Raw genomic sequence first — 26,466 nt, 5'->3', positions numbered from 1 at the left:
TCCAGCTCTTTACGCAGCAAAGCAATTTTAGCCTCATTGCAGCTTGCATAAAGACCTGCTAAAATATCCCAACCCTGTTTTGCAGATTTTGTTGAACGAATGTGAGGAACAATGGTACGCTTCACAGACAACGCAATCAATGCATGAGCCTACGCATCCTTAACATCCCAACGAGCTTGTTCTGCCGTAGGCAAAACAACTCTAACATCTGCAATCCTTGCAGCAAGACCTGCAACATCCTCAACATCACCTACATCCTCAGAACCAGGACGTACATCAATGGCCTGCACAATGTTCCAGACACCCTTTGACACAAGAACATGTTGCATCATATAAGCCCACATAGGGTAGTTGTCTCCATCCAACCTGTCCTCAGCAGCAAACATCTTGAACACATATGTGTTGTTGTTGTCAGCCATGGTAAATGCTGCACCTGATGTGAAAACTGCCCGAAAATAGAAGAAACGGATCGGGGAACAACTTGTGCTATATAGCACAAACCGTAGAAGACTATAAGGCACCTGTTATGCAGAAAACGGCACTGACAGAAATTCTGCACAAAATGACGAAATAGCCTGTGCAGTACTGCCTGTAGTGGAAACGGAGGCCGAAATGAGCCCAAATAAAAATTCTGAGTAGACCAAAAAAAAATTTTCGACCTGCGAACGCTCGCCAAAGCTCACTGAAATCGGAGAAAATGAGCAGGCGTGTGCTGGAGCAGCTGGCGACTAAGCCCGGGAGGACGTGACCTGCTCTGATACCAATTGTTGGAATTAGGGTTGCAGAGAAACACACATAGCTTGGAGAAGACGAAGGAAGCTCAAGGCACACAATAGAGAGTGTATTACTTGGTGTGCAATGAAAAGATAGATAGCCCTAGAGTGATGGGCGTATATACAATGCACGGGGGAAAAAACCTCCTAAAGAGGGAAAAAATGCCCCGGCAGTCCTAGTGTGTTCACACACATCACTACCACATGTATATGGTAACATTAAATGCCTAACGTTCTTGAAGTGTTCAATCCAAAGATAAACTCTCAAGAGGCATAAATGGTTTCCATGCTTAATTGACTAGGTGCTTGAAGTGTTCAATTCAAAATTGATATCTTAAGAAGCATAAAAGACACATGTCAAGATCCTCCACATGTGGCCCTCATGATGTGCTCAAATCCTATTGGATAGGCTTTAAAGGGGTCCAATAAGAATTTAGATGCATAAAAATAAATAATTAAGCTCTTTCTCGCAAAGAGGAAAAAGAGGACACATGTCCAAATGATATTATTAAATAATGAGAGAGAGAGAGAGAGAGAGAGAGAGAGAGAGAGAGAGAGGGGGGGGACTGCAAATCCAACCAATAGCTATGTTTTAATGCTTAAGCTTGCCATCTTCTCCATCTTCATTACTATGCCATTATGCTATGCTAAGCAAGAAGAGTGATGATAAGTAAGGAACTATTTCTTTCTCCTATGGATGATTCTTCTTTCTCTTCTCTATCCTCATTTCCCGCTAGCTCTCTCTTGTTTGAGGCCTTGGGATAGCTAATGCTTTTTGCAAAGTTTATGTTATGCTTGTGATGCATGAAGCTTTCCATCTTCAACATAGCATCACCAAGGTCATAAGGAACACAAAGATTGTATCGTACCAAGTCTCTCTTGATGGGATAATCTATAATACAAACGGTTTGTTGGAGGGGGGACCGGCTCCAAGTAAATCCGGTCCTCAACTATTGTCACGTTCTCTAATACTCTCTCTCTTGCAAAAGTATTGTTCATGCTAAGCTAATTAAGTACTATGTTTATGTTACTACCATCAATTAATTTCATCCTCTATGTTCTCAAAGTGATCTCATAAAAATGCTCACTTTAATTCTCTTAATTCCGCTATTCTCAACGTTCATAGGCCATTTCCATTACATATGCTTCAAATTGTGATCTAAAAACCGGAATAGTTTTAAGTTTAGTATTTTTTCCTATTTTCTTATGTTAGGAAAAATGTTTTTGGCAAGCCCTGCAATGTGCACCAACCCTTAAGGTCGCTGAACTTTGAAGCAACTACATTTTATTACTAACTTAACAATGTTAGAAAAAAATTAGTGTCCAGTGTATTTTAACCGACTAATAGCGTAAAATCTCGATTAGATTTTGAGCTTGCCTTGAAGAAAACCAAAAAAATTACAAAAGTTTTAGTGTAAATATCGGGAAAACGCTTTAAATTTTGACCTAAAAAACAAGAGAACTCCCAGCTTGCCCTAATTTTCTTTCTGTTGGGAAAAGATAAAGAGTCAAGAGTCCTCATGACTCACAATTATAAAGACTACACAAATATAAGACTCACAATTAGGCAATGATGGTGAAAACTGAATGTTGTGGGCGAGCTTTGACTAATGAGGCTCTTGAGTCCTTGGCTACAGCATGCGTAGAAGGCTCCAAGAGGCAGCAATAGGTCCTAGGGTGAGAGCTCTTGTGGTAGGCCGTAGCGTTGCAGCTCAACCAGGTTGTGCCTCAGGTGCATCCGCAAACATGCAACAATAGTCTCAGGAGTCAACAGCAGTCGATGGTGCACATCAGCGCTAGCAGGTCGGACTCCATAGCTAAGAGCACCGAGCAGGCGAAAACGACTCGAGAGATGCACGCAGAGACGAAGGGAGCACTGAGCCAGAACTGAGTGAACTCACGAATTCAGAATTTAAGAAAACAAAATGTTGGCTCTTTAGGAGTTGTATAAGCGTTCAAACCTCACACGACAACCCTGGTCCTTGGTCCCCAAGGTCTGGACTTCAAACTTCAAAGGTCAAATCTCGATAAGCAAAATACTCCTCAAATTTCAAAAATTCCCAAAATACCCCCAATATTCTATAGTTCACTTTGACGCCGGTTTTTGAAGGTCAATAAGATGGCTAGCCCTTCTAATGACGGATCGGACAAATTTTCTTCCCTCGGAGTTAAAGGGCAACTTCAATTTGATCCCTTCAAGTGCAAAGTTTTTCACTAGTCGACCCTTCTTACGCAAGGTTGACAACCGTTTGAAGGGCAGAAGGGATACTAAGGCCTTTAGCAGGCCAAAAATCTCTCTCTTCCAGCTCACTCGTCCTCACTCCTCATACACTTGTAGAGCACCTACCCCCCCCCCCCAACCTTCTCTTTTTAGTTTTCACTTAAACTGCCATGAGCATCTGTTTTGATTCTTAATAAAAAAATGGTCCATAATCCTATGTATGTTGAATCGTATGCAACATACTTGACCTGATGTTATACTTTTTTTTTTAATTTGGAGAAGATGGAGTTTTGTTGGGATTTTTACTAAACTTCCATGAATTGACATGACTTTCCTCTGGTATTACTTGAATTTCGTTAACGTGCTTAATATGGGGATCATGAATATATACCAACCAAAGGAATCCTGACTTTTGTGAACTGTTTAGTTTTGGTTTTTAAGACTTACCTATAAGATTAATGGGTAATTGATGGAGTTTAGGGTTTCGATTGTGATGCTTCAACTTTGGCTCCGTGCACGCCTCGTGGATGGGCCCCCCTGTGGAGAGCGTTGCAGGGGAGGTTGGTGAGGCTCTTGTCCTCGTCTTGGCAGCGTCGATCGCAACACAATGGCGATGATGCCTCCGTATCAGGGTTCTGCTCCGGGGATGGAGGGACTGGCTGGCGGTGTTGATGCCGACTCCTTCACTCGTGAACACCCTCATTTTTTGGACCCTTAGGCCTGACGGCGGCCTGCTCTTGTGTTTGCAGGGGTGCAAGTCCGCCATGTTGTTGTGGTTCGGTTGCAACAGTGAGTGGTCTGGGTACAATTGTGGCAGGGGATGCTTCCTAGGGTGGCAACGAGGGCCACCTTCGGACGGGGTGGGCTCCCCAAATAGCCCAGTCTGATGGTGTTCAAGGCTTTGGTTTGGCATGGATCTGCGTAGTAGCGGCACTTCCGAGCGTGGTCCGGATACGATTGGCTCCCACAAAGCCAAAGTTTGTATGTTCGGTGGTCTTGGCTGGTTCACATCTATGGTTCTTACTATTCTTCATCGACGGCAGCAAGATGGTCATGTGGCTCGATGGGGGTAGTTCTTCTCTGTTTGGTGGGAGCCGGATGGTTGGGTTCGACAATTGAGACTGAGGGATGGCGTTGCGTTGGCTGAGTGACAGGCAACCCATGGAAGGTGGCCTTTTTGCCTCTCTCATGTTTGGATTACTAGTTATTTGCGATACTTAAGTTTGTTGGTTTGGGTACTGTATGTATGTATGTATGGGTTAGGGCTCCTTGTAAAAGCCCGATGAACATGATGTTTCTCTTGAGGCTTGAGGCACGATTTGTGCCTGAGTAGTAGTTGTATATTTTGGCTTTTTTTAGTATTATCACTCACTTAAAGTGAGTTTAAAAAAAAAACAAAAACTTACCCTATGAGCAATGCTTTGATGGAGGCATTTAGACATACTAGGTCTATTCGTAGTTTCATTAATTAATGTCCAAGCTTGATTCGTTTGGAATCATGAATTCCAAAGCAAAAGCTAGCCTCCACGTCACAGACACGTCGTCCCCCCCGACCCTCGAATCTGTGTGATCGCCATTCACCATGGAGGCTCCCCAACATCGCAATGGTGGTTGTCTTCTCCCTTGATTGACTGTGGCCCAAGCCCAGAACAAACCGGACGTCCAACCCCACCGCTCCTCGTCCCTCCCAACTCAATCACCTTTGCATCCAATGATTCTCGGCTCTCTTGTCTCTGCATCCCCTCAGATGAAGATGACAGCGTTGCCCCTATCTCAGCATTTGCGATTAGAAGCGCCAACACTCTCTTTCTCTCTCTCTCTCTCTCTTAATTTTGTTCTTGCTCGCATGTCGCTATGCAAATCACCTCTTGCATACGTTGCTTGGCCTTGTCCCCTCATGCGGAAAACGCCATCGCCAAGGACTACATTTCTACTCCCTTGGCTCAAACACACTACATCCAGACCATCGTGACACGCACAAAGTCATCTTCCATTGTGACACATGGGGTCTCTCTCTCTCTCTCTCTCTCTCTCTCTCTCTCTCTCTTTTGGACACATGACAGCTCTCTTTCTCTCCCCCTCCCCATGTGTAGCCTCTGCCCTTTTTGACCTCAAACGCACCACAACATCTCACTAGATTCCTATCAAAAGAAATGCAAAAAAGATTGTAGGGACATATTTGTTTGAATTCATGTTAGTCACCAACTCATAGGATTGCTTATTTCTTTTGTCACTTAAGGTTACAAACAATGTAATGAAGAATTTTAGGGTTTGTTTTTGGACAACTCCTGCTCTCTCCTCCTCGATGATTAAAATGCACAAAGAAATTAAAATATTTCTAGTTTTTGTTGAAACGGTTGTGAGAGTATGGGAGAAAGCTTGTTAGCTTATTGTTAAAAAACTGAATATTGAGGAAAAGGTCTTTGTATAAAACATGGAACTTATGAAAAACCCCATTCTTGTCTAAATAATTGTTTGAAGTTGACATCTAAGACTTAAGTAATCTTTGATATGGGTTAAAACTTGCTGATTCTGGATTTATTTTAGTACAAAAGAAATTGATAAATTTTCCAGCTACTTAAAATTTTAGAATGATAATACTCATATGGTTTGGTGAAGCTATATAAAAAATGTTGTTCTTTACTCATTGTCTTGGAAGTAGTCTACTTAATAATTTTTTGCTTAAAATTTGATAAGAAACTTAGTTGTGATGGTTTAGTCTCACGTTGGAATCCTTTTGACAAAAACACTTCTTGCCACGCCCGTCAAAAGGGGTGATGACCTTTTGATGGAAATCAAGATCAATCAAAACTTACTAACCCATAATTATAAAATATCTAAGGTTATACAAAGCTGGGTGTATTGGAGCCTTTGAGGGATTCATTGACTCTCTGAACTCCACTTTTTGTTGGTTCCAAATGAAAAAATATTTAACTTTGTTACCAAACTCTTGAAGTTTGAACTAAATATGACAGTAGTTATCTAACAATTTTTAAATTTGACATGGATAACAAACGATAGGTTCTTTGACAAGCACATCCAAAGCTAACAAAATCTATTGTTTTGTTTATATGGATTCAAGTGAGAAACGTATCTTTGCTTAAAAATGTTTAAACTAGTTACACTAGTTGACATGTTGAAGATGAAGATCTAGTTCATCTAGATTTAAACTAGTTACACTAGTTGACATGTTGAAGATGAAGATCTAGTTCATCTATAGACCTACTTCTTGTCCTGATATATGAGATAATTGTAATGAATTCTCGTTCTGACCAAATTGTACAAAAATATTTTGAATACATAAATGTTGTTGTGCAAGTACATTCTTGTTGCCTAGAGCCATCTATATTTTGAACATGGTGTTTTTTTGTGTTTTAAATAGTCTATTTAAACAACAACACATATACACATACGTGTATGGGTGTGTGTGTGTACACATATGTACACACACACACACACACACACACACAGACACACACAAGTTGACACATACACACTCATAATGAGAACCCTCTCTTGAGAGTGGATATTGGAAATAAGGTTTTTTTTCCAAAAATAATAGGTGGAGGGGATGGCCAACACCGTGCTCGCCAATCGCCCTCTCTTGCCCCATGTGTGCATAGTCCCCAGCCCTCCCCGTGCAACACACACACACACACACACACACACACACACACTTGGTCACTTTACTTGGCTTTGATTTCTACATCTGGCTACAATATGCTAGTTTCCTTTGCCGATTATTGCACTTGTGTTATATAGCTGCTTTTGATTGCTATCGTGCAACCACTGTAGTTTTTTTTTGATATGCTTGATATTGGACTTGATAGCTATATTATCTTGTGGGTTATTACCTTGAGTACACTTTCATATTTGGAAGAATTTGGCTCTTCTTTGCATAATGGAGCTGATGGGTATACTATTTTGTGGGTGATTACCATGACCTAATGGGGGTATGCCTTGTATTTGTTACTACCCTTGCATTTCTAACCATGAGAAACACTATCTCTCAATTCCTAATCTCTCCTTGACACTTGGGAGTAGTATCTATAATGCTGCTATGCTTGCCTATGATTCTTCTTGTTATTTTGTGACTTGCCTTGCTTATCTTGGTGGACTTGCCCTCTGAATACATCTCAAACTAATATGATAGGATGCTCCCCTTGCCTTGGCTCTCGGACTTGCCTTGGGATCTTTCCTGGATTACCATAGTTCATTTACACTGGCCCTACATTAATATTCTCAGATTGGAACCTCATAGACCTTGGTATTATCAACATATATATCAATACCCCTCTTTGTTTGTTTCTCTCTCCATCTCTCTGGTTTCTTTGCTCACCTCTAGATCCTATTTCCTATTTTCCCTCCCTGGCCTAGCAAGATAAAAAATAAAAAAAACCCTATTTTGGCTCTTTTTTTGCATGGTGGGAACTTACCCTGGCCTACCTAGAAAATTTAATAACCAGGTACTTATTACTATGAAGCATGTGCCTTTCTTAAAATTGCCTACAGATACCTTACCATCTCCTCCTGAACCAAAACAATGGCAGGCTCTCCCTCTCATTTTGGTGCATGATTTTTTCCCTATGTACCCTATATGAGTACATACATAGAGCTTCGGGCCCTGCCAAGGATTCCCTTAGTGTCTTGAAGATTCCTTCGCTACTACCGGATTATGCTCAAAGACTTGCATCCAACTAGAATAGGCTCACTATCTGCTGCCTACCACCTATAAAAATTGGTGAGGGACTCTCTTTTCCCTCACTTAGCCTTGCAATACTGAGTGAGTATAAAGGATGTTGTGCCTCTTTGCTGTGGCAAAAGCTCTTTAGTATAACATGGAGCTTCCTGAACACACTACCTCTTCACATGTTTTTCAAAACTCACTTGTTGCTACAATTGGTATTTGCAGGCTGTTTGACTGACATAATGGTTTTTCAAATTTTTAACAAAACCTCTAATGCTTATGGGGCTTACATGCCATGTTTTTTACTGGTTATCTAAAATAAATATTTTCTTTTTTAATGACTGACTATAATTCTCGCCGCTTTGTTTAAATAATACATCTAAGAATATTAGTAGCTTTTTGAATGTGTGTATACTTTTCTGAGATTTGAACTCGTAGAATTTGGTAATGAAAGTAGTTTTTTAATGATGAAGATATTCTAGTAGTCTTTTAAATGAAAAAATATTGTGTGTACCTGGGGTTTCTAACTTTTTTGGCTACTACTAGTTGGGGTGTGTAACTTTTTTGGCACAAAACTGGTTTCTTTGTGAATGACAATGATTTTGATATACTACACAACCTAAAATTCTAAAAAATTGATGGTAACCTATGTCGTGCCTCTCATGTTTCTGATATGTCTAACTTTGTTTGAGTGTTGGGGTGATTGCACAACACTTACTGTTATTGGGTGTCATTTTTGACTATCATAATGGTTTTTTACTTCTAATGGGCCTTATAAGCTGCGGTTATATTATACTAGGTTTATGGAGTAAATATTAGCATCACTATTGGTTGACTATATCACTTGCATGACTTTGATAATTGGGAGACTGATCTCTGATGGTATTGGCAGGTGCCACTTTGTGGTTAATCACTGGCAATTCTAACAACTAATTGCATGCTATACTTGGGGTTTTGTGTTAATTTATACTCTTAGCGTGGAATTTTAAAATTAGATTGAGGATCTCTGATCTTTTGACTGACTAGCTAGATGTTGAACGAAAGGTTTTTTGATAGTTCATACCTCAAGATTGCCTACTTTTAGTGGAGTTTTGATTAGGATGTTGATCTTTTGGGTTTCGGCTTGGAACACTAGTACTAAATTGAGGTATTTTGACTTTCTTGGTGCTGGTATGTAGATTGTGGATTATTCTAGGTATATTTCTCAGCTCAGAATACCATATTTTGGGCCTCTTGGGTTTATGATATGATTGGCTGGTTCCAACGGGCTTATGTTGTATGAGCGGACATGCTAACTTGGTTCCGCTCCAATGATCTTAAAAATGGTTCTACTATGTCGAGATTTGGTCATCCTAATTCTGAGAAAAATATGAAATCTAGCTTGCAGCCTTGATATTATCCACATAATGTTTTGCTCATTTGGTATGTTACACTATGATAGTCTTTGCTGACTTTCAATAAGGATATTAAATTTATAAAAATGCTAACGATGTGATAATTTTTTTTCTTAATTGCATTAGATTTTTATTAGGTTCACTAAAACTATGACAAATTTACTATGGGCTTTCATTGATTAATTTGCCAATGTTTGGGCTTGGTTTATGGCTCGGAATATAAGTACAAACTAAAATTTCTTCAAATTTGATAGATCGGACAAAATTAGTTTTCCTAATTTGAATAAGTGATTACTTTTGGATAAGGCTTGTAAAGATCTTGAAGATGCTACTTGGAGATTATGGTTTCAAACTTACAAACTTTAAAATAAGGAATATGACTCGAGATGGGCTCTTACTTTTTAGATAATAAATAAAACTTACTTCTTTAAGACAAGTATTGTCACTTGCATCAGAAGGGGTGATGGCCTTCCGATGCATTACATTTTTTTATATATTGTAAATATATATACAAATAAAACTTTTGGATAGTAGTTTAAGCTAAAAAAAAAAAGAAGTGGGACAATGATAACAACTAATAGGTTCTTTGACACCTGTACTATGTATTCAAGGCTAACAAATTTGTTTTCTTGTTTATATGGGTGCAGTTTAGAATGCTCTCTTTACTTAAATTGGTTTAGCTAATTAGCTACTGTTTGACTTTGAAGATCCCTGCTACCTTCAGTCTGGATGACCCTCATAGCTCTATGACTTTTTGTATAGGTTTATTGGAATGATGCCTCATTCTCACTATAGTGTATAAAAATGAATCTAATATTGAGTCAATTTTGTACAAATCATTGTCGAGTTATCTAAAGCTAATTGTCTTTTGAACGCTATGTCTTTTTGTGTTATGTATTAAGTTTAATACATCTGCACACATGCCCCAACATATTAATGCACACAACCAAATGTACACACTCATAAAAAGATCTAAATTTTTGCACATATAATGATTACGAAGATATGAATAAATAAAGGAGGGGAAAAGAAAAAAACATTGTTTATCAATGAGGGCAGAGATTTAGAAAAATATCTACTGATGTATGGTAGGGTGGACTACAATAGTTCCTTCTTAAGGAATCGATCTTCAATTTGGGATTCATCAAATAGGAAGTCTCTAGGGACTTTCTCATCTCTGACTAAGCTTGAATTTCATCAAACAAACCCGGTGAAATGGGGGAAAAATTTCCCCCTATCTATGCACTCATTTGTCTTCGCATGCCGAGGGTCAAAGATTTTCTTTCGCTCTCCAACAACCAAGCTTGTGGTAAAAACTTACTTTCTTCTCTATTATTTGCATCTCTCCCTAAACTTGGCTTAGGGCCACTCTTTTCTTCCACATATGGGAAAGAAGAGTGGTCCTCTATTCACACTATCCCCCCAATGTATGTGGGGGGATGGGTCGGGGTTGTTTAGAGCTCCCAAATTTACCAAAAGCCTTCCTTCAAAACTCTCCCCCCTTTCTTTGTCCATTGATGAGCACCATGCCACTCTTTCACCACCCTTAATCTCTCACTTCAAGTAATGTGGTAGCAAGGGGATGATATATACAATATGCACTCTACCTCGTGAGAGCCACCCATTGATTAACCGATATCCATTGTACGTAGTGCTTGCTCCCAAAGTATGATGTAAAATAGGGTAAAACTGCCCAATAAATGGACATCTTCAAAACAAGGACACCTTTTTTTTTGGCTCTTCTCTATTTTTTTAAGTGTCATGATGGGGTTAGCACGAGATATGAGGATATTTTGACAAGGGCTTTCTTTTCAGACACTCAAAATCATTATTTGAAGCGGAAGATTGAATTACCCCAATTTAAATTTCCCTCTAGTGGCCCCTATTTTTTGATTGTCCTTAAGTTAGGGACTTTGCCCTAGTGAAGCAAATCCCTCCCATCCTAGTTCAATGGCTCAGTGCTTTTGAATGATGGGCACCAAGAGACAAAGGCCCATGTATGGGAGTTGGAAACAACTATCAACCTATCTTTGTGGAACATCTAGAGCATATTTTCCCTTGTGCTACTCTCCTCGAGGAGAATAGGTCATTGTGACTAATCCTATTTTCAAGAATGCATTTGATGAGAGCACAATGTAAAGTTTTCCTTCTAATGTTCTTGTTTCATTTTAAAGGTCTTCCTCCTCTAATAGCAAAACTTAGCATATGCTTGTGTATTTTCTAGAACCACCCCTGCATAACGTATTGAGTTGCTTGAGCAATCACTTGCTTTGTATAGTAAGAGAGCCGAAGTATTTCACGATAAAGCCTACCGGGACATAATTTTCAAATCCAAAAAATCACAAAAGTTTCCTGCTCAATTAGGAGAGACTAAGCTCCTGCAAAGCATAGTAGCAAGCTTGGGTGAAATACAAAGCACCACTCTAAAATTGGCATAGTTTGATCAAAGCCAGTTTTTAAATGGATTCTCTAGTTCTATGGACGGTACCGAATAAGAGGAAGGTATTACTTGAGCCGGTTTCCTCGATTCTTGGCCGGTAAAAGTATACTATAAGAGTGGGTTTTGTAAACAATGATGTTATCCACATTGACAAGGTCAACTCTTTTAGGCAGTGAGTATGACGGACAAGTATAAGTTCTTTATACAATTATTAGACATCCTTACTTGGTGTATTGTAAGCCTAGACACAAAAGTACCTTTAGTCTTGTTGAAGAAAGTTGTGTTCTGAAGCTATTCTGTAGCAACAATGTCATTTGAAATTATTGAGCACCTTAGTCATATGAGATGGCAATTTGCATTTACACAAAGAGCTTGTATAACTAAAGTTTTGGGCCCTTGACTGATACCATCCTCTTTGGTTAGTTGCATCGCTCGAGGAAATGAATATGTTCGTGATCAGTAGTTAGGGCGGTGTCATCAATTCAACTGTATTGTCAATGGTGGGAGATGCCTCTGTTGCACAATGCAAGACTCTTCCTAGCTAGATTTTGTCTTGGGCAGTTCACTAGTAATAATAAGGAGACATCATCTAGTGCACCAAGTGTCCCTAGTTTGCCCTTACATACTGGGACATGTTTGCCCTTTCCTCCGTTTTAACCCTTTGTATATATGAATACCAAAAAATTATATATATTTATGTGGTCTAATTTAAAAACCTTCTTATTTCATATGGTTTCATGAACATAATGACCCCTCTCTTTTAATAAATTAATAGGTTTATGCTTAAAAACCCCTTGTTGACGTTTTTCTAATGATTAATTTGGTGAAAATTCTTGAATTGAAAACCCCCTCCTGTTAAACAAATTTCAAGTTTTGACATGTAACTACAATTGCCAATAATAGGAAAAAATTACCATGACTATGCAAATGGCATGTGACTAAGAGTATGTGTGGATAAATATAGACTCCTTCAATAAGATAAGGGCTCAAGCTAAGGTTTAATGATTGTGCTCTCATCCATGCTTGCATCAAGAGCCGCCTTTCCGGCTGCCATAAAACGAGACATTGCATCCTCAACAAAGTCATTGGCCTCTTTCACATTTAGCACTTGTTGATGCCCGAAAATCGCACCGATGGCTGCAGCCAACTCAACTAGCTCTTGTTGGAACTCGGATGTTGTTCGATTATCATTTGTGCTACCATGTCGAAGAGACCAAGGGGGGCTAGGTAGTTCCTCTGCATGACACATGAATTAGTATCATGCACAGTCCAATTAAAAACCTGTCAATATTATTTCAAATGGAAATTTACAAAATACCACTGAACTTTGTGGAAATTCTCAAAAAATTCCCGAAATACTCTTATACCAATTCCGGATTTTTGGCTCACTTTTTATTCTTTTTAACAAAAAAAATATATTTTTAAGTATCTTATGCGAAGATTTCCACCAATAAGCTCAGAAATAGAGGCATTTTTGTCTATAAACAATAAACCATTTCATTACAGTACCATCTAAAATCCTAGTTCGACCAATCTTCTAATTGAAGGAGAATTGATCTTCCTGTAAAGAATAAAGAAAAAGTTTTTGGAGGTATTTGCAAGGTTATTAAGGGTAATTTGAGAGTTTTTATGGGTATTCTTTGCAAAATATGAGGGGTGGGAATTTCTGAAATTTGGGGGTATTTTGGGAGTTTCCACAAATTCAAGGTGTATTTTGGAAAATTTCCCTTATTGAAATAGTATGTGTGTTATTAATAATCTAATTACATAAGGAATTGCAGTCACATTATTATAGAAGGAAGCACTCTCAAGTGCATTCTCCCTTTTAAATACGACACATTTCATTGAGTAGTAACTGTATTGCCGATAGTTAAAGTTCCGAAGATTATGCTTTCGTTAGATACAGTGGAAACAAACCTGGGCAATCCGTCCTTGGCGAAGTGCGCTCGGAAACAAGGCTGTCAAATGTGCCTGCCCAAGCATCCCTTTCAGTTAAGAAATCCGAGGGCAAATTGAAGAGCTTCTTCACAGTGGCTGGCATTGAGGAGTGCTCAAATTGAGAGCTTGAAGCTGGGCCATTGGGCTCATGAAGAACTACAAAAGATAAAATAAAATGAAAAAGAGTTTTTGAGCATCAATGGAAAATGTATAAGAGGTGAATTACAACATTATGGTGAGTCAAACTTAAAGAGCCCAAAAAGTAACAAAGGGCACAGAAGCATTGTCACCTTAGTTTCACGTCCAAATTAGCCTTATTTGTATTTTATGGATTAGAGAATTACGAAATAAAAGCCAATAAAAAGAAAATATAAGATATCTGTCACTTGGTTACGAGACGGGATGCATTTATTTCAGGGTTATGGGCTCAACCCTTCGTTGGTGCAAGTGTCTCGTCATAAACTTTGTACAAAAAGGGCAGCTTTCCCACGCCCGTGCCTGTATTAGATATGTGGGTTCCTCACCTTCTAATTGGTCACACTTTAACAAAACATGGGTGTAAATTTTTTTATAGAGCACGAGAAATTGTGGCAAAAACATTGATTATCAGCTACCACATGTTGAGCAAGTTTATGTACCTGTACCCTTGTTGATCCAAGGAGAGATGAAAAATGCGGGCACACGAACACCAAGGCGATGGAATGTGAAGTTAAATGGGGGAGGGCCAATGATCTTGTCTGGACTAGGCACGGATTGCACAGGTGTAGGAACATGATCATAAAAACCGCCGTGCTCGTCGTAGGTGATCACAAATAGGAGCTCATTCCATTGTGGGCTTGCTCGAAGGATCTCATACACTTCTTTGATCAATTTTTGTCCCTCAGACACATCATGAGATGGGTGATCATCATTGGCAGCTTGCCCAAGGACATCAAAGTAACGTTGCTCAATCACAACATAGTTGGCAAGCTTTCCTGCACCAGCATCATGTTTGAAAGATGTACCATAAGGCCGAAAGTTGTTGATGTATCTGAGCTTTCTAAGGTTCTTATAAAAAAGAACCGTGGGGATGTTTTGGTAGTAGACCCTAAAGGATAGGCCAGCATCATGAATTGAATCAAAGATAGTCCTTTGTGGATAACCAGCCTCTAGTGTTGCTCGAACATTGCTTGTTGCACCATGCGAGGTGGCAGAGTGGATGAAGAGGCGGTTGGGTTGTGTAGATGCTGGATTTGCAGCAAACCACCTATCACAAATGGCAAATTCTTGCATGAGAGCAGTATATATGGGAACTACCTGCAAAACAAGGAGCCCACTTTATGAATGCCAATTTAAAAATTCAAGGATATTTTGTCTTAATAGTACTTATGATACTAGTATGATTTGAGGAAAATTTGTCAGTGTTACTTATAGCTTCTAATGTTATAGTCGATGAAGCTAGCAGCTAGACTCCTAAAAATTGAAGAGAAGGGGGGAGGGAGAGCATCATTAAAACCCCCACTTATTAACTAAGGATTGCTGTATGATATAATGTGATTGTACGATACATAATTTTATAAGGTAGGAAAAGATGGAGTTTACAAAAGACGGTTTTGTATATAAGGGCCCAAAAGGCAATTTTGGTGCATAGAGGTGACGTCTTCGTAGTACTGCTAAAGATTTCCCTCTGGACTAAAAAGTGGTCAAAATTAGTGCAAGGTATAGACTTAAGATGGTCATTCCCATAAGGTAATATAGCCACCACTGAACATGCTATGAGATTTCTACTATAAGCAATGGTGATAAGCCCTTGTGCTTTAGCTAAATGGGAAGAGTGGATGAGCTTGAATTTGAAACCCAAGCTAGAGGCCATGTTTTCTAGTCCTTGCATTCTTGAATTGGCACCCAGGCCAAACCGTCGTGGCGGCTCATTGCGGGCAATGTTTATAGTTCCAAAAAGGGACGTAACTTTGGATTAAAATTGGTGGGATGAGCTTGAATTCATATCCAAACCATGAGTGGTTTCCTATTAAAGGCCATCCTAAAAAAAAATGAGTGCATGAGATGAGAATGAATAGTGGATAGCTTACCTCAGGACGAAAGCCGCTCATAACCTTGTGGGATAGATTAGTGAGAATGGACTCTGCTTGAGCCGCGAAGCCGGACATCGGTGGGGGTGTGAGCCCATCGTCGAGGCCATTGGCACCAAAAATTTGTTGTCTAATGGCTTGGAAGGAGTGGCCAGGATCAGGATCAACAAATTCAGCGGTGTCCGAGAAGTAAATACGCGGAGAATGGGGGTCGCTGAGTGAGAGGGGATTGGACTCGTTGCCGATGACACCGTCGATTTCGGGGTTGAGCTTTTTCATCCACCCAAGCATGTGATCAAAGGACCGGTTTTCCATCACCAGCACAACGATGGTTTTTATAGGGCCTTCAATTTTGGTGGCCTTTTTCAAGCGTCTACGGAGATGGGCAGGCCGTAGTGCATGTACTCCGCCTTGGCTTGCTTCTGGCCCGAGCCACGTCATCACGAGAAGCCATGCTACCAACAGCGCAGCTCTAATTGATCCGAGTACTGCCTTCCTCATGAATTCAGATGCTCGTGTAGCAGCTGCAGCTAATTGTAGTCGTGCTCACTAGCTAGGGAGAGAGAGAGAGAGAGAGAGGGAGGGAGGCTGGCGGGCTTTATAAGTGTTGAAGCTTGCCACAGAAGAGCTCTCTCTCTCTCTCTCTCTCTCTCTCTCATCATCTTACCCTTTGCGTCGACACACGAAACTACACAAATGCACGCTGGCGGCTGGCCCTGCAATGGCCACTCAGCTGCCACACAACTCTCTCTCTCTCTCTCTCTCTCTCTCTCTCTCTCACCCTAGCTAGTGAGCACTACTCTAAAATTCTCTTCTTCTTCTTCCTCTCTCTCTCTCTCACTCTCTCTCTCTCTCTCTCACTCACACACACACACACACACACCCCTCCCCCACCGACAATTTTATTCCCCCCAACCACACGCACTACAGTCTACCACCCATGAGAGCTAATTACCATCGCCATCAATCTGCAGTTTGTGCGCCATTTTGCTCACAAAGATCTTGTCAACTTTGCTTTCTTGCACTTTTCTTTGGCAATTTATATGACTTGGTTAGAAGATGACTTGACCTCTTCTAATCTACGATACAAACAAAGTCCCTTCAAATCTTTTAATAATAATAATAATTAAAAAAAACAATTCCCACATTATGTGGATTATGTGGGATGTTTGTATTAAGAAAAGCAAGAAAAATACAAAAAAGCCCATGCAAACAAAGTCCCTTGAGATCTTACTCCATGAAAATTAAACATTGCACTTGACTTGTGGAGTTGCTTAGCAAGTTTAATGTGTGCTAAAAATTGACAGCTTTGACCAGGTTATCCCTTGATTGAAACATTAAAAACTTGTCTCTATTGCTTTTCTAAATTTTGAACAACTGGCCTTTCCCTAAGCACTAAAGATGGTCTCAAACCACATGTGGCGCTCTATACATAGTACTCCACTTCGGGTTCATTAGATGAGAGAACACTATATACTATGGTGTTCTCAAAGAGCCATCTAAAAGGTGTATTCCACACTACACGATTCTATTATACATCGAGCTAATTAAACTCACATGAATTGAATATGAGTAATTTAATTGCATCAATATGTTATGGAAAATGCATAAGGCTAGCCCTTACCTTGTATGAATGTGAGAAGTATGATCTGGGCGGCGGGGGGGGGGGGGGAGGGGTTACACATGATCTCTCAAAAAGAGGTAGATGGCTTGTTAAAGAATACCAAGCCATCTATTCTTAGAGGGAATGCAACAAAAATGCTGTGAATATACTCTTGAGCAAATGGGATGGGATTCATGATCTTAGATGCACTCCATATGTATTCAAGGAATTGCAAAGGAGTCTAACACTAGAAGACAAGGACAAATGGTGGATGTCACTCGAGGAGAAGGGCATCATACCAGAGGCTTTGGTAGCCTTTGATACTATGTTCTAAAAAGAATTTCTGCCCACAAGCGGAAAAAAATTGGTTCACAAATCACATGGGAAAAGTGCTTTATGCATCAACATAAGACACTGTTGGAGTATACTTTGCACTATCGGATTTGATTCTCAAGGTGGAGGGTTTAGATCTTCAACAAGTGCATGGGTTTATCTCTGACACCAAATCTTAAGAAGCATGTCAAAAACCAAGACCCCAAGACTCTTGAGGATGCTATAGCACACCCATATAAGATCTTGATAAGAAAGCATTGCATAACACTCATGTGTCTTACATTGCACATGCAAATACATGCACATAGCATGGGCACAATAAGAGAAAACTTATAGAAGCTACTGAGACATCCAAGACGCTCATGGGGTCTAGGGGCACCAAGGGATAATATATTGCCCAAGGTAAGGAGAAAGTGGTGCACATGGTGCAACTACTCCCTCTTGGGTGATCCTCCTCTCATTTCTCCAATGTGCAGGTAACATGTACCAAAAAGGTGTACGACTGATGTATCATGGTCTCAATGTGGATGGCATGCACATGCTACTATTGGGAGAGAAGGATGTTCCTTCCTCGCCACTCATTTGTATAGTGGAGCGTATGAAGCTCTTTTCTTAAGATGAAAATAGAAGAACTCTTTTTGTGTTACTCACTATGTCATTTTTCTATTAAATGTTGATAATGGTTTGAATGGCAATTCCTCAATGCCGCATGCTTCTCTCTCTTGTCTTCCAACTATGTCTACTTCTCTCTCCTAAACAAGGAAATGTTTCCAATAAGTTAAAAGATTTATTAATGGAATATAAAGATGTATTCCCAGATGATTTTCCATGAGGGTTACCCCGACACGTACTGTGCAACATGGCATAGACATGGTTGCAAGCATTAAAAGATTCGTCAATGCTTCTCCTTGAAGATCTTGCTTGAGAGAAGAAATGGATTTGCGATGTGCTACAATTGTGAGAGAAGACATGTTTGCCAAGGTTGTGTGTGTGTGTGTGTGTGTGTGAGAGAGAGAGAGAGAGAGAGAGAGAGAGTGAGAGAGAGAGAATGAGAGAGAGCGAGCGTTTCTGGCATCGGATTTGAGAATCGACACCTACTTAAGGCTCAATAATATATTAAATAACAATATATTGAAACAAGATGTCATAAACCTCAATTATCATTTCATATACACCAATACAACATTCTGTATCTAATGGATAATACAATCATTTAGATCAAAAATTTGATCTTTGATCACTACAATATAATATCTTAGTGTTGTATCTCTATGTGCCCATCCTTTGGGATGAGCTTCCACTATATCTACATGGAGAACGATCTAGCTGGTACATTGGACAATCTTCTGTTACTGCTGTAGTTTTCGTTGTAATCCCAAGGAAAGAATCTCTTAACTGTCACCATCCAAGAAACACAAGCCTATCAGAATTGGCATTACTTGGGAAGACAGGTGTCAACAACTCCCTCCCCTTGTTATTGGTGTCAAAAATTACAACAAAAACTAACAACATAACATAGATCAAATATTAAGTTTAAAGAATGAGCCATATATTTACGGTATTATAAACGTCATTTAATTCCAGAAAAAATCGAACAGCATCTCTATTGTAATTTGAATCAATTTTCAAAAAATCCAATCAAAATACCATCTCATCTGAGACCCTCACATGAGGATTAAGGCCCTTTTGTTTAAACCATTGGGGTGTTTTCAAAGTAAAATACTAACACTAATTTTAAAAATTATGCTTCTATCCAATAAAAAACATTTTATGTTTCCTTTATCATCAACAATGGTGTCATTCCCATGGAGACACAGTTATGAGTCATAGAAAAAGGCCAACATTCCATCAACTAAGCATTGTCACCACCAATTACTGAATCATATGTTTACTCAGTATAGAGCAAATACTACTAAGAAAATTGCAGTCCCAAACCATGTAAGAAAATTTTAAAAATTGTCGTTCAATGTATCAAAACTAGAATTGTTGGCATTCTCCGAAAATTAGTATCCAAGCTGCCAGATGTTGTGTAGCTCTAGGTCATCAGAGCCGCATAGGTCAATGTTGTTTCATCCCACAAGAAAGACATTAAATTTTTGTCAAAAGAAATCCAATCCAATGTCATCTCGACCAAGACCTCCACATAGTTTCTAAGAGAGGAAAGTATAAAAAAATAGCTTCCTGTTATGAGCTCACCAATATATACTTACCTTGATTGAAGTTTAACATGTCCATTGTATTAGACATTCATCTACATTATCTAATGTAAAGTATCTATCAAAAGGGATTGTAAACTCCATGTATCTACATATCATTAGAGTTTCAACTCCTAATCAACAAATATTTTTAACAATCAAAGAAGGTAGTAGGCATGTTGCATCACTACCACTTCTCGCATTAAAGCTCTCTGAAAAGTGAAAATTTGGGCAGCATCTCCTTTGTATAATGGATGATTTTTTAAAAATTCCACTCATTGCCATCTCTACCGAGACCGTCACATAAAGTTTAAGGCTCAACATCACGCATCAAATGTCTTTAGCTAGGGTTAATTGAAAACCAAATCTCCCTGCACCTGGGCCTTACCGCGTGTCTATGTGTGCTGATGAATCCCATTTTAATGTGTCATATCACCCAAAAGTTGCTACTAAAAAAAACAGTTTCTATTCATGTTCAAAAGGCCTGGACTTCATGTGTCATATCAACCAAAAGCTGATACTCAACCATCACGTACCAACCCTAGAAAAAAGTACTTCAACATGACAAACTTAACCATTAACCATAAGAATTATTGTATAAAAACAACCAGTATTTGTATCATGTATCTGTGTGTGTGTGTATGTGTGTGTGTGTGTGTGCGTGCGTGTGTGTGTGTGTACCGAGTAGGTGCCATGTCATCTATTTTTCATGCTATTGCTCAAAGTATGACCGATTTTTAGAGAATCGAAAATTGTAAATGTACTGAGTGGGTAATCTACCTCTGTAGATTAGCACGTACTCTACCTCAGTATTGCAGCCAGCAATTAGACACCAAGATTTTCAGATGATACAACCATAACAATAACTACTAATTTGCTTCAGACAGCATCAGCAAAGTGTTCAGAAAAAGTATGCAAAACCCCAAATACTGAGTATGTAGAACGATTCTGTAATCTTTCTATGGGAAATGTATTTCCTGAGCCATGGCCAAAGTTATCATCTCCGCGAACTCTATATGTTGCGAATGTCGTATTGCACGGCTATGCTGTACGATCAGATTCATGGTACATCCCAGGAGATAATAAAGCTTTATTAGAGAGTGTACGCATAAATTATGCTGTATTTATGATAGGGAGCACCCCTATACATTGTGTGTGTATGTGTGGTACTACCAATGTGTCAAATAAGAAGGTCAATATGTGTCCACACATGAGTATGTGTGTGTGTGTGTGTGTGTATGTTTGTGTAAGATAGAGCGAGATCTACTTACACATCAAGTCGAAGGGAGGGAGGAGGGGCGATACATACACTGAGATGTGTGTCGAGGCACGTTCATGCCACCTTCAAGGAAGTGTCCCGTAGATATTTGCAGACGACACCACAGAGAAGTTCATCCAAGTGAGAGAAAGAGAGATAGGAGACAAAACACAGGTGTTATTTTATGTTGGAGGTTAGAAGAAGATTTTTTCTATTTTTGCAGAAGTCTAACTGAGCTTACGAGATCATAACTCACCTTCACATGGTTAGGTATGAAGCATGTTATTGGGACATCATTTATAGCATGTGTAGGTAGGGTGGGTAGGTCAAATATACAGCTTCAAAATATCTGGTTAGATCTAATTAAAAGCTACATCACATTTTGAAAGTCAGCCAGCTACGAGTATGTCTTTACGAGTGTGTTGATTTTAGGTAGAAATGATCAAGCCATTGAGGACACGGCCAAATTCTGAAAGAAAGCATTATAATTGAGTATTGATTTAGTCGCCACAACAAGTTTGGTAAGCCATAACAAAGGAGTCCAAAATTAGGTTGGAGAATCCCTTTGTACATGAAGTTGGCCACCTTCATCGGTCCCATTAGACAGGTTATAAACCGAGTAGGGGTCAGTCAAATTAGAACAAGATTACAAAATACGTTATTGATTAGTATAAAGCCTTGTGTATATACGAGGTAGGACCCGCATAGGTTATTGAATGAAGCAAACTCCAATAACCGTCTAGTCACAAACTCCAATATCCATCCAGTCGAACAATGTGGCAAGGTTAGGGTCTATGTATGCCAATTGGGATTCATGCTTGTATGTGAGGGCATTAATGTAGCTTCGAGTCAGCCAGTGGGGACTCAACTAACCCTATTAATGAAAGAGAACCTCCTTCGAATAACTGCTAGTGGTCAAACCAAGACCTTGCCATAAAACATTATGATACTCTCTATCTGTGTTAAGGATACTGTGAGCCAGAGCAAGCTAGGTAAACACCAAGTCCAAGGTTGCCAAAATAGTGCAGCAAGTCAGTAAGTATGAGAGAATGGGACATTATCTTCTTCCCATGAAGATAAGTGTGTGTGTGTGTGTGTGTGTGTGTGTGTGTGTGAGAGAGAGAGAGAGAGAGAGAGAGAGAGAGAGAGAGAGAGAGAGAGAGAGAGAGAGAGAGATAGATAGAGAGAGAGAGGGAGTGAGAGAGAGAGCGAGCGTTCTTGGCACCGGAGTTGAGAGTCGACACCTATGTTTGCTCCTAGCAACAATTTCTCTCCCACTTTGAACTTGTCATGCTTCGGCAGCAGCTGTCTCAAAAGGCATCCATCACATGAAAAAAAAGCATACAGTCGTAGCGTGTAAAACCTTCAAGACATAGTGCACAGGTAGCACATTGTGTTTTGAAACTCGTATGTGAAATCATTCCATTGCAACACTAAAAAAAAACATGTCTCCTGGTCGTTTGATCAAAATTATTGGCAAGGGTCAAGATCATGCCAAGCGGCTAAGTCCAATGACCGGGTTTGGTGAAAGAGCGAGGATCAACCTGTGTATAGGGGTACTTGTTTCTTAATTTGACTCCAATGAGCAAGGAGTCAAATTGAAAACAGTTTTTGGCATTTCGAGAGGTCAAGTGTACATGCACCAAGCCTCTATAGGTACTACTGGACTCACCAACAGATATACCTTTACTCACAACTCTGCTTCGAGTTTCTTTCCCAACATGAATCATCTTGGTGCTCGTAACAACCCATTGTTGATTGTTAATGAGAGCCATAAAGTAGAACTCACGCACATATTTTTCCCCTTTTAGTACAATGCTAGGATACTTCCATGGGATGGCCGATCCAGTTTGTACGTATGTCCATGAAATCTTGGATCATATCCATCACAAAGGCCTCTCTGAGTGACAAAATTGTATATCCCACCTTGACCCTCCTCATCCCCAGCATACCAGTTTTTCATAGTCGAATACTTAATCTGGGCACCTTTTGCACAAAAAAACTCAACCATAGTTGCATGCAATCAATTCTTGCCATATGCAGGTGCAGTGCAGCCCTCCAAATACTCCACAGAGCTTCTCCCATCGGCCAAAATAAGAGTGCGCTCAGATTTTATAATATGGGGATAGAGGCATTTCAAGATTCTTATCGTTGGGAATGTAGACAAAGGACCCATAATTGAAAATGAAAGAATTCAAAGCTGCATAGAAATTGTCACTTAGAGGGACCACTTTTCCTAGATACTTTTGAACTAAATCAGGGTAATCTTTGTCAACATTTGAGATAGAGCAAAAGATGACATCTTGTCATGAGAGCGCAGTGCTGCCAAAGACAACATCAATGTAAATACCCTAGAGGCGATGCTGCTCTGAAAGAGGGATGTCGAGCTTCTAGTAGGTGATAAGGATTTTGGGGTCAACCTTGTTGAGGCTCTTCTTCTGAGGCTGCTTCTAAGGTTGGGAGTAGTAAGAGATGTCTTGGAAGTCGATGTGGGGGACGTGGATGTCCGGCGAGGTGGGGATGTGGAGGGCAAGCCATTGCTGGTAGGCTCTGAGGCAAAAATGGAGAAGCCAGGGAGGCTTCTTTTGAATGCCGACAAACGGTGTCTTTGGAGAGCACCTTTAGGATGGAAAAGCTATGCATGTCCAACACAAAGCCCCACTTGTACTCGTGCTTTCAAGAGAAAATCGGTTATAGAAGAACTGCCATCGGCAAGTGATAAGTTTGCATTACTGATGCTTGTGAGAACTGTCGATGATGGCCTCCAGATCTATGCAAACTTGCGAAATGAGTACTCTAAAGCTTTTTAACTTAACATCGCCCTTCTGCATGCTCAGAGGAGACCACTCTCTATGGGAGGGTTGTCGACCAGAGCCTGGTGCAGGGTCCTTATGAGGGATTTTGACCAGAGCCTACTGGGTTAGGGTCCTTTTGGTTATTATGAGAGTGACAGAGGTAAGTTCGTGGTGTAGCATTTTGCTCCTAAAAAATCTAGCACTAATCAAACCTAACGGAGTAGATTTGATCAAGAGTAGTTTTCATCAAGGGCTATTGTTGTGCCAAGTGGCTCACTATAGGCTCAAGAAAAGAGAAAAGAGTCTTAAGCTCACCAAGTAAAATTTTGTCTATAGCTTTTTTGTTATTTTCTACTTATGTTGCATGAGTACTCATAAAGCAACCTTTGATTTTTTTTTGGACGTAGGCAATATCATTGGCATGCAACCATCAAGACAAGGAATGAAGAGTAGAGTAGCTCACTCATAGGACCTAAAAATAGGCATGGCTACACAAAGGGGCATCATCTTTTGAGCAGTATCAAGTTTCTTACAAGAATCTTCAAGCAATAACATTAACTTTTTTTTCTGGACAAAAGTAAAGGTAGATTCATAAATAAAAGTTCTCAACTATATTTCTTATTTTTCCAGAGCTAAAGTCTACACCAAGCAAGTAATGCTCCCACTGACTCAAAGAATAAATCACTCCCGATAGCATTACTATAAGTTCCTCCCAACTATGCTACAAAGAAGCACTTGACTACACGATTATATTGTTTAAGATGTGATCTTTGATAGTATCTAGAAACATATAATGCATAGAAAGTACCACATTTCAATCTCACTCTAAGATCAATGAGTCCTTCAAAATTTTCCAACATGTGCCATTTCAAAAGCATGCGTGATAGCCACAATCATATAATTGCCTAGTAATTAAAAGTCACTTTGCTAGAGCATACATATCAAGCAATAAGTAAGTATCATCCGATCGCATTGCCGTGCAGGTACCCTCCATGAGAGTAGTCGAATGTGGACAGTAGCAAGTGGAACTTGTCTAGGATGTTCAAAATCAACTGTATGCTACATGTTAATATCTGAATCCATGACGTTTTGTGATGTGCTAGCAAGAGAAAAGATGTACCTTAGAAAAAATTGCCTATCAAGAACAGACTGTCCGTTAGAAAATATCGTGCCTAGTCCGCCGTTGAGAAACTGTCAACTCATTTAATACGGTGAACCTTGTGGTAGAAACCGTTTGTTCCAATCAAAGAACATCATTGTAAATAGAACTGGTACTTATAAAATTCATAGAATTTGTGGTTACTTGTAATTTTTTGAAATGTCTTGAACTATGTAGAAATTTTATGATGCTGAAACTTTAATTCAAGCTTTGTTTACCCCTTCGATAGACATTGTTGCTTTGCATGAAATCTTGGAGACAAAGAGGAGGGGTGTGTGCAGAGGGCATCCTCCCTTGATTGGATTAAAAAACAATTCACCCCAAAGGGCCACTGTGGGTGCCCCTAAGTGAGAAACCTCATGTTCTGAGGTTTTTGAGTGATGGAACAACATGGGGAGGGGAAGATGAGCATTTACCACTTACTCAACACATGCTACATGTTGAGAGAGAGAGAGAGAGAGAGAGAGAGAGAGAGAGAGAGAGAGAGAGAGAGAGAGAGAGAGAGAGAGCATGAAGAAAAAAACCTCCTGCTCGATTGGGTGATCTCCACGGAACCACTCCTCACAATTTTGTGACGATCGTGTTGAGAGCCCCTAACTTAGAGCTATGTTATGCATGACTTTTGTTCTAAAATTATCTCCATGCCTTCTTGCTCAAATTAGCTTTGATACCACTATGAGTCTTGAGGACGTCTGAACCCTACTCTGTTAGGTTGCAGTGGCTATGGTGGGTGCTTCCTGTGAGGAGCCATGGCTTGGAGGGAGCGCAGAGAAACAAGAGCGAGAGGAGAGAGAGCGAGATTTGACACATCAATCACAAAACAACGCTGTGATATATTGTTATACTCCTTTGTAAATATATAGCAAAAGTTACCATGAAAACTGGCTCTCCTAATTGCATGCATTTGGGACGTTTCACACGGGCTGACACCAAAAATTGAACGAGGGCTTGAACCCCACAATCCCCAAACTAGACAGGCCACTCTCATGATACCTCGCGTTTTTGGTGTACTCGTCAACCGTGAGTTTTAAGTTCTCTCACAACCAAGGATTTTTGGTGTATCCATAACCTGGTGCTATGATAGTAAAACCCCCCCCTTGAATAGATAGGGTTTAGGTTAAAAAATTAGCTACCAATAAATGGAGTTTTTGGTTCACTGCCAGACCTTGGGTTTAAGGTGTACCTAGTAACCTCACGAGAAGCAGGACAAAAAATGAGCTGAGAAAAAATATGTTTGGGAGGTCTTACCACTTATATATTTGTGGCAGTGTCTAACCCGTACAAGTTTTTTATCATGGCATGACTGACATATGATGAGAGAAAACAAGGCTTTGGCTGATTTTGTTGACAAAAGATAAACTTTGAACAAAAACTATCACACTGAACTGGTTCACTATGATCGTTGGATGTGCAAGCTTGGAGTGTGGACTCCCTTACAGAGTGTAGAGGACGCTATTGCAAGTTTTGACATTGCAGTGAGGATGCCCAAGTGAACAAACATTGGACTCTCAGTAATGTACGAGAACATTTGGCTATTATAGGTTTTGAGGCCCTTCAACAAGCGCAATCCGTTTGCAAGGTCAGAAGGTGAGAATCTTCCA

The 26,466-nt window shown here is 39.8% G+C and overlaps 1 protein-coding gene and 1 pseudogene across 1 annotated transcript; both read right to left on the bottom strand.

Moving 5' to 3' along the window:
• Nucleotides 1-12,506: 12,506 nt before the first annotated feature.
• Nucleotides 12,507-16,023, bottom strand: LOC147432171 (non-specific phospholipase C2-like). The gene is made up of 4 exons (XM_086491527.1): nucleotides 15,523-16,023; nucleotides 14,092-14,749; nucleotides 13,433-13,609; nucleotides 12,507-12,751 (listed from the first exon to the last, which is right to left on the bottom strand). The coding sequence occupies exons 1-4, from the start codon at nucleotides 16,021-16,023 to the stop codon at nucleotides 12,507-12,509; spliced, it is 1,581 nt and encodes a 526-aa protein (XP_086347653.1).
• A 6,390-nt stretch (nucleotides 16,024-22,413) lies between these two features.
• On the bottom strand, nucleotides 22,414-23,742 carry LOC147432170 (iron-sulfur cluster assembly SufBD family protein ABCI8, chloroplastic pseudogene; annotated as a pseudogene).
• Between the last annotated feature and the right edge of the window lie 2,724 nt (nucleotides 23,743-26,466).

The sequence above is a fragment of the Adiantum capillus-veneris genome, chromosome 20 (genome assembly GCF_014529385.1).
Source record: "Adiantum capillus-veneris isolate H3 chromosome 20, ASM1452938v2, whole genome shotgun sequence".
Classification (NCBI taxonomy): domain Eukaryota; kingdom Viridiplantae; phylum Streptophyta; class Polypodiopsida; order Polypodiales; family Pteridaceae; genus Adiantum; species Adiantum capillus-veneris.
Note: the sequence above shows the minus strand (reverse complement) of the source record. Positions and strands in the feature narration are given on the sequence as shown.